This window comes from Artemia sp. Qi Xiang Cuo, chromosome 5 (genome assembly GCF_049724085.1).
Source record: "Artemia sp. Qi Xiang Cuo chromosome 5, ASM4972408v1, whole genome shotgun sequence".
Classification (NCBI taxonomy): Eukaryota; Metazoa; Arthropoda; class Branchiopoda; order Anostraca; family Artemiidae; genus Artemia; species Artemia sp. Qi Xiang Cuo.
The window spans coordinates 78,150,893-78,160,466 of NC_142798.1; the positions used below are offsets into that span (position 1 = coordinate 78,150,893).

Here is a 9,574-nt window from a genome sequence, read left to right on the forward strand (position 1 = left end):
GTAAAGATCATAAAAAAGGCATCAAGTGGTATATTCACTTTATTTGTAAGTCAATAATATGATTTGGTAAAAATTTACCATTAATTGCATCTTGAGCCCTTAAAGGGGCCCCAAAGATATTTCATTTTTGTAACCACACAAAGAAGTTATCAACACTAGTTAAGTTATTAAAAGGTGGTTAAAAACATATCACTAGTTTATAAATAAGCTGTTCAAGAGCAATATATTCCAAAAATACTTATTTAGCCTATAACAATTCAGACCACATTTATTAGGCAACTCAAATATAAACCATTTTCCTACCATTTCAAATTTTTCAAATGCCATCAACAAAAATAGTGCTGAATTTTGCAATTTGAAACTTTGCCATCAACAGTTCAGGCTATATTGTAATTCAAGGTATATATTTGCATATTAGGGGATGGGGGTGGGGGAATTAATGGCAAATTTGCAGTGGGCCATATAATTTAGCTAGGATGAAAGTGAAAACATCTTTTGATGCTTTTGGTACTTATGCACTATGCAGTACTCCAGAGAGGATTGTTGGCCTTATAGAGCCCTTCAATGGGTTCCACATTTGAGAAAAATAAGTATGACCAGGTCTCATGTCAAGTGAGATGAGAAATATACTCACTTTATCTGTGTCTCTGGGGAGCAGTGATGTGATGTCAACCTTTGCACACTTATACAGGCCACAGCACTGTAGCCATCCAATCTTTTTGTCTTGGCCCTGTACTCTCTTGGGCTCTCCCTATCAGCACAGAGACGTTCCTGTCTTGCATTTATAACTCATATTATCTTTGAACAATTTTATTGTTTTTATATGTTTTATTGTTTTTATTTTAGAAAATAATCGATTTTTCAGTCCTTGTATATATTACTCAATAGTATAATTTAGGAAGGTTTCTTAAAAAAAAGTGTTTGGAAGGGGCAATTGCCCCCATTGCCCCCTCCTCCTTTGTATCTGTGCTTGAGTTACTGTAGTGTTTCCTTCAGAAGAGGGAACAGACTGCAGTGATACCAAAACTTGTACTGATATTTCCTTAAAAAACATGGACTGTCATGTCTAAAATGCTACCATCATTTCAGTAGCTCAGTCTAAAAAGTGTTCTGAAACAGCTAATTTTCTGTCAGGTTACAGCATCAGTAAGATATTATTCTGTATCTGGTGGCATGTCTTGTATAGCCTATAGCCTTGTCTGAACTAAGGACTAGGCTATAATAAAAAAAACAGCAGTACAAGTTGAACTGGTGATCAACATTATTTCTAAATATAAGGATTGTGTATTTGATTACTGTATATCAACCCCCCCCCCCTTAATTGAGCCCGAATGTCCCTAGGTCACAGCTTATGAAAAACATTGCTAATGATGCTGACTTGCATTATACTTTTGCATCTAACTTTCAGCCAAGGTTGGTTCATAATAGCTTAAGCAGAGTTTAGGATATAACCCAGGTCTTGTACTGTATTTGATTCTTTTAAGGAGGAGAGAGGCCCTTAGGTAAGTTTTTGGATGCCTCATCTAATTTGCTAGTGTAGCTAAAAGATGAACATACCACCTCATGCACTCTAAACATTTTTTCCTAACATAACAGTTCTTATATTTGCAAAGTCCATTTTGAGCCCTTAAACTGACACCTTGTTCCTTGTTTTAATATAGCAGATCTAAGATAAAAAATACACCCCATGATTCAAAACTTAATACTAATTTTACCATTATTTTTTTTAAATAGCCCACTTTTTTAATATTGTTCCTAAGGTGTCAATTAGGGGGGGAGTGATAGTGGCTTGCCCCAATACTTTTCACATTGTGGAGCAATTCAAGTCCATGTTCGATTGGTCAATTTCCATGTTGATGATTAATAATACTCATAAACATAAAAACTCATAATTGTCACTGTTTTAAAGGCCCAGTGTTTTAAAGGACCAATAAAATCAACTAGTTAGTTCTTGGATGGATTGGGGAATCCAAGTCATATTTCCATGTTTTTTATTTTGAATTCAATTTTATTTGAATGATGATGCAGTTGCAGATTCTTCACAGAGTCTAAACATTTCAACAGCCTGAAATAGTATGTTTAATTAGACCAAGACTAGAATTAATCTTTAATCACAAATACCACCAGTGCTCATGGAATTTGAACTATTTGTCAGAATAAGCTCCAAGGCTCCTCTTATTCAAATTGGTTTTTAGCAGTATATCAGAGTTTGATTTGGAATTGAACAAGATGTATGTGTGAGAGGGATTATTTTTGCCAAAATGGGGGACACTGCACTTAGATGTCAAAGTCCAGTAGTAAATTTGCAGCCTATACTTGAATTTGGATTGGTCTGATTGTATACTAAATCTGTTAGTAGGTCCAAAAATTTTGAATTGTCAGCATAATGTATTGCTCTTTTCTTTTTCTTTCAGTGAAGCAACTGATTAACATTAAACAAAGGAAATTTAAGAAATTAAGAAAATTCAGGAGCAAGGAGAACAGAAAAGCATACTGACAAGCTAGCAATAAAGTCCGCAGTGAATCCAGAAAAGTTGAAAAGGAGCAGGAACAGTACATTGCCGGCAATGCAAAAACCAACCCAAAATTTTTTGGAAATATCTCAACAAAAGGCTCACAATTAGAACTGGAATCCCTGACCTGAAGCAAGAAAATGGCAATAATGCCACCACCCCAGCTGAAAAAGCAGAAGTACTGAGCCAGTTATTTAGCTCAGTATACACTACCAAATCCCCAGAAGCCAGCACTTCTACTGACAGTCCTGTAAGTCCAACAAATCGACCCCAGATGAAGGAAACCAAGGTTGGGCAAGGTGATTTGCTCAAACTACCCAGGGAAGTAGATCCAAACAAATCACCTGGAGACATGCTGCTGAAGAACTTGCAGAGCCACTTAATCACCTGTTTGATACATCCCTACAGCATGGTATAGTCTCAGCTAAATGGAAACAAGCTAATTTTGAGCCCATACATAAGAAGGGGGACAAATGCAGTGCCTTCAACTACAGGCCAATAAGCCTAACTTCCCAGCTCTCCAAGAGCTCTCCAATTAGTCTGTGACAAGATTATGAATTTTCTATCTGAAAATCAACTGATTAGTGCAGAACAGTTTGACTTCATGCCAAGAAGCAACTGCACAAATCAGCTCCTGAAAGTTTGGGACCAGTGGACAACAGCCCTGGAAAGTGGCCTGAGTATTCTGGTGGTTCTGTTTGACATTGAAAAGGTCTTTGACAAAGTCCCCCATAGCACCCTACTCTCACGACTTTGTACCTTTGGTACAAGTGAGCAGATGATTTTGTGGATATCTTCCTTTTTACTTGAGTGTAGCCAGATTGTTGAAGTGGAAGACACATTGTCATCAAAAGCTAGTGTACCAAGTGGTATCGTCCAGGGGAGCATAATAGGGCTGCTACTCTTCATCCTCCACATAAATAGCATAACTGAGGGTATCATCAGATTATATAGATTATGAGGGTAGATCAGTTTATGTAACTATGACAAAATAAATTTTATTATGAAATAGTAAGTCTGAAACCGAAAATTTTAGCCCTTTTTTTTAATTTTTGGACCCTTAAAAATGATGATTTCATTCTATGGTTTAGGCTATAAAAAAGGATAAAGTTTTGGTTTCGGACTTACTATTTTATAATAAAATTTATTTTGTCATAGTTACATAATCTGCAAGCATTGATTTATCACAATTAAGCTGGATAAAAAAAAATCAAAACAATTTTGTGATGCACCATGTTTCCTCTGTCAGCTTTTATATTTTTCAACATGTATATGAAATGGTGGTTTTTAAGTAGCATAACAGAATAAGAAGAAAATATGGCAAATTTGTTTTGAGTTGTGTTTTATTCAACCTAGTCTTGACAAATCAATGTTTGTGGATTACACAACTTTTATAGAACTGATTTATAATGAAATAGTAAGTTTGAAACAAATGTTTCAACCCATTTTATATAAAAAAACATAGAAAGAAATTATTATTTTCAAGTCATCAAAGGGCATAAAATTGAATTTGCAAGAAAACCAATTATTATTTTCAAAAATAACATAAAAATGGCGTTGAGTGGTATGTTCACTTTATTCATAGGCCAATTATATGAACTGCTCCATATTTACCACATTGTATATCATAGGTTCCTCAGAAAGAAACACTGTATAAAACAAGAGTAGTACCAGAGCTGTTCAAAGGGAAGGGGTGACTAGAGCAAGCTGTCTTGGGTGTATCAGCTTGGGGATTATTCACTGGGATCAAAATTTCACTTAGATTTGCCTTTTTTTTGCTTAGGATATATTAGAGTTGGGAGGGGTGCTGTAATTTATTTTCCCCCAGACCAGGGACAGCTCTGAGTAGTACCAATGGATTCCTTATTGTTCCTCTTTTAAATCTCATATTTCTGTTTCAGACAATAAACCACAACCACCATATGCAAAACTAAAAACACATTAAAACAGTTAAAATCTTATTTTATAATATGCATCATCTTTGTCTTAGTTACATTATTGTGTTTCCTTCCATTTTTGTCCACTGTTTAAAATTACTTCTAAATAATTATATATCCAGGAGTTCCTCAAGCCTAGACTGGAGCTACCCATAATGCAATGAATTATTGAATGTAAAATAATGAAGAAATATGCCACAAAGGCAATATATGGGACCATCAGGATTCTGATAGTAATTTTATTTTATTAAAATGTTTCCTTCTTAAGAGCATGTATTCTAGAACATCACCAAGTTTATTTGTACTTGTTACTTCTTTGTACGCCTAGTCTCTGACTAAATTTGTTGTCTGTAATCTAAACCAACAATGATTTGACAACATATTGAGAAGACTTGACAAGGTCTTGTCAAGTTTATGCAAGGTGATCAGCTGTGAGCCACATGTTGCAGTGCTGGGCCCAATCATTTTCTCCTCTACATAAATGATTTTACATAATTACATAACTTACAGGAACAGAGCCTCTTACTAGGATATCATATCCTGTTGTGGCACTCTCTAATCTTGGCTCAACATAGTGCACCTAGTGCACAAAGTCATATCACTTTTGTATGTTATGTATTATGAATAAACATTTTTTTCTGTAGATGCTTGTCAAGATGGTTTTTGAAGCTGTTTAGAGTTGATTCCGAAAGTACTTCTTTGACTAACGAGTTCCAGTCTTTAACTGCTTTAACTGGCCAGAACGAAAATCTCTGCCTAGTTGATGTTGTTTGCTTCTGGTTTTTTGCAGAATGACCCTTAGTATAGACAGTCTGACTACAGAAGAACTTTTCGGACCTGGTTCTATCTAGATCCTTTCTCGATTTGAAAATCTGGATCAGGTCCCCTCTTTTTCTTCTATTGTTTAGGCTTGGCAGCTTCATTTGTTTCAGGCGCTCTTCATATGGCATTTCTTTTAGGCCAGGGAGTTGTTTGGTGGCATGTCTCTGACCTTCTCGATTTTGATAACATTGCCAATGTATGAGGGACCCCAGACTATGTTTCCAAACTCAATGGTTGGTCGCACAAGGGCTTTGTAGAGTCCGGTGAAGGTTTTAGTGTCTAAATGCATGAAAGACCACCTGATTAGACCAACCATCCTGCTTGCCTTATTTGCAATGAGATCTGTGTGTTGGTGAAATTTCAGCCCTGAGTCTATAAAGATCCCCAAGTCTCTTTAACAATCAGTGTGTGATATGACTGAGACAGTGTTTGGTTTTGCTAATGTAAGGGTGTCATTGGTGTTTTTGGCTTGGGTCCAATCCATAATGTCTTGCACTTTTTAGCATTGAAGCTTAATCCTAGGCTCTCAAGATTCCTAATCAACATGTTAATGTTGCTTTGCAGGATGGTTACATCTTCTTGTTTTGCCGCTGGCCTGAAAAGCTTTATGTCATCTGCAAAGAGCTTGACACAGCTGGTGATACCCTCAGTTATGCTATTTATGTGGAGGATGAAGTGGCCCTATTACGCTCCCCTGGACAATGCCACTTGGTGAACTAGCTTTTGATGACAATGTGTCTTCCCACCTTAACAATCTGGCTATGGTCAAGTAGAAAGGAAGATATCCACAAAATAATCTGCTCACTTATACGGAAGGTACGAAGTCGTGAGAGTAGGGTGCTATGGGGGACTTTGTCAAAGGCCTTTTTAATTTCAAACAGAACCACCAGAATACTCAGGCGAGTTTCCAGGGCTGTTGTCCACTTGTCCAGAACTTCCAGGAGCTGATTTGTGCAGTTGCTTCTTGGCATGAAGCCAAACTGTTCTGCACTAATCGGTTGATTTTCAGATACAAAATTCATAATCTTGTTGCAGACTAATTTTTCCATAATCTTGGAGAGCTGGGAAGTTAGGCTTATAGGCCTGTAGTTGAAGGCACTGCATTTGTCCCCCTTCTTATGGATGGGCACAACATTAGCTTGTTTCCATTTAGCTGGGACTATACCATGCTGTAGGGATGTATCAAACAGGTGAGTAAGTGGCTCTGTATGCTCTTCAGCAGCAATCTTCAGCCACCTGGCTGCTATTTCATTGGATCTTGGTGATTTGTTCGGATCTTTTTCCCTGAGTAGTTTGAGCACATCACCTTGTCTAGCTTTGGTTTCCTTCATCTGGGGTCGATTTGTTTGACTTACAATGCTGGCTTCTGGGGATTTGGTAATGTATACTGAGCTAAAGAACTGGCTCAATACTTCTGCTTTTTCAGCTGGGGTGCTGGCTTTATTGTCATTTTCTTGCTTCAGGTCAGATATTCCAGTTCTACTTGTTAACTTTTTGTTGACATATTTCCAAAAAATTTTTGGGTTGGTTTTTGCATTGCCGGCAACATACTGTTCCTGCTCCTTTTCAAATTTTCTGGATTCACTGCGGACTTTGTTGCTAGCTTGTCAGTATACTTTTCTGTTCTCATTACTCCTGAATTTTCTTAATTTCTTAAACTTCCTTTGTTTAATGGTAATCAGTTGCTTCACTGAAAGAAAAAGAAAAGAGCAATGTTCATTATGCTGACCATTCAAAATTTTTGGACCTACTAACAGATTTAGTATACAATCAGACCAATCCAAATTCAAGTATAGGCTGCAGATTGACTACTAGACTTTGACATCTAAGTGCTGTGTCCCCCATTTTGGCAAAAATAATCCCTCTCACATATACATCTTGTTAAATTCCAAATCAAACTCTGATATACTGCTAAAAACCAATTTGAATAAGAGGAGCCTTGGAGCTTATTCTGACAAATAGTTCAAATTCCATGAGCACTGGTGGTATTTGTGATTAAAGATTAATTCTAGTCTTGGTCTAATTAAACATACTATTTCAGGCTGTTGAAATGTTTAGACTCTGTGAAGAATCTGCAACTATTGCAACTGCATCATCATTCAAATAAAATTGAATTCAAATTAAAAAAACATGGAAATATGACTTGGATTCCCCAATCCATCCAACAACTAACTAGTTGATTTTATTGGTGTGTCACTGGGCCTTTAAAACAGTGACAATTATGAATTATTATGTTTATGAGTATTATTAATCATCAACATGGACATTGACCAATCGAACATGGACTTGAATTGCTCCACAATGTGAACAGTATTGGGGCAAGCCAATATCACTCCCCCCCCCCCCCAATTGACACCTTAGGAACAATATTAAAAAAGTGGGCTATTTAAAAAAAATAATGGTAAAATTAGTATTAAGTTTTGAATCATGGGGTGTATTTTTATTTTAGATCTGCTAGATTAAAACAAGGAACAAGGTGTCAGTTTAAGGGCTCAAAATGGACTTTGCAAATATAAGAACTGTTATGTTAGGAAAAAATGTTTAGAGTGCATCAAGTGGTATGTTCATCTTTTAGCTACACTAGCAAATTAGATAAGGCATCCAAAAACTTACCTAAGGGCCTCTCCCCTCCCTAAAAGAATAAGATACAGTACAAGACCTGGGTTATATCCTAAACTCTGCTTAAGCTATTATGAACCAACCTTGGCTGAAAGTTAGATGCAAAAGTATAATGCAAGTCAACAGCATTAGCAGTGTTTTTTATAAGCTGTGACCTAGGGATGTATCTGGCTCTATTAGAGGAGGGTTGATATACAGTAATCAAATACACAATCCTTATATTTAGAAATAATGTTGATCACCAATTCAACTTGTACTACTACTTTTTTTTATTATATCCTAGTCCTTAGTTCAGACAAGGCTATAGGCTATACAAGACATGCCACCAGATACAGAATAATATCTTACTGATGCTCTAACCTGACAGAAAATTAGCTGTTGCACAACACTTTTTAGACTGAGCTACTGAAATGATGGTAGCATTTTAGAAATAACAGTCCGTGTTTTTTAAGGAAATATCAGTACAAGTTTTGGTATCACTGCAGTCTGTTCCCTCTTCTGAAGGAAATACTACAATAACTCAAGCAAGGATACAAGGGGGGGGGGCAATGGAGGCAATTGCCCCTCCCAAACAAGTTTTTAAGAATCCATCCTAAATTATACTACATTATTGAGTAATATCTACAAGGATTGAAAAATCGATTGTTTTGTGAAATAAAAACAATGAAACATATCAACACAATAAGATTGTTCAAAGATGATATGTGTTATAAACTCAAGACTGAAACGTTTCTGTGCTGTTAGGGAGAGCCCAAGGGAGTGGAGACCCAAGACAAAAAGATTGGATGGCTACAGTGCTGTGGCCTGTATAAGTGTGGGTTGACATCACTTATCACTGCTCCCCAGAGACACAGATAGAGTGAGTATATTTCTCATCTCACTTGACATGAGACCTGGTTATACTTATTTTTCTCAAACGTGGAACCCATTGAAGGGCACCATAAGGCCAACAATCCTTTCTGGTGTACCTCAACAAGCTCCTTTGTGCTGTAATATTCCTTGGAAGATGCATTTACTGCTGCTAGGGCCAGCTACACTAGCAACATTTATCACCCCCTTTACCCATTTGTCCTTCTTTTCATGGGATCATACTCTGACCCTGATTTAGGTCTCTTCTAGTCTCATAGAGAAAAGTTTTGGACCAAAAAATCAAACTGGCTCAAGAGTTTGTTGTCCCTTGCATCAAAATGCACAGTTTATCTTCTGCCAAATTTTTTACGTATCTACTTTTCACCTTGATAGGGATAAGTTTTGCAGCCTCAGCAAAACTTGTCATTTTTCCCAGCCAACTGACACGGCTTTTTCTTTTTCTTGCCCTTTTTCTTTGTTTTTGAGTACCTTTGACAACAATACTGGTAAAAACACTAAAAATAACCCCTCTTCTTCAAACATTGTCTTTTAAGCAATGGGTGCGTTCTTGGACATAGTATTTTGAGAGAGGATTTTTCTATATTTTTTTGTTCCATTTCTGGAGGAACCTTTCACCTTGGTGTCCAGATACTTAGATTATCCATTCATCTTATATTGCAAACTTACCTCACCATGATATTATCAAAGAGCAATCGAAAATATTATAACTCACCAAATGCAACAGGCAACGAGTGTGTAACCTTCCCTTTGATTGAGGTTGCCTCTGATTAGCTAACGGATGCCATTGTTTAACAGCAATCACGACCTCAGCAA

At 36.7% G+C, this 9,574-nt stretch overlaps 1 protein-coding gene across 1 annotated transcript; it reads left to right on the top strand.

Annotated features, from left to right (window-relative positions):
- Positions 1-3,066: 3,066 nt before the first annotated feature.
- LOC148952560 (uncharacterized) lies at positions 3,067-5,992 on the top strand. The gene is made up of 2 exons (XM_089089226.1): positions 3,067-3,372; positions 5,837-5,992. The coding sequence occupies exons 1-2, from the start codon at positions 3,067-3,069 to the stop codon at positions 5,990-5,992; spliced, it is 462 nt and encodes a 153-aa protein (XP_088945352.1).
- Positions 5,993-9,574: the final 3,582 nt, after the last annotated feature.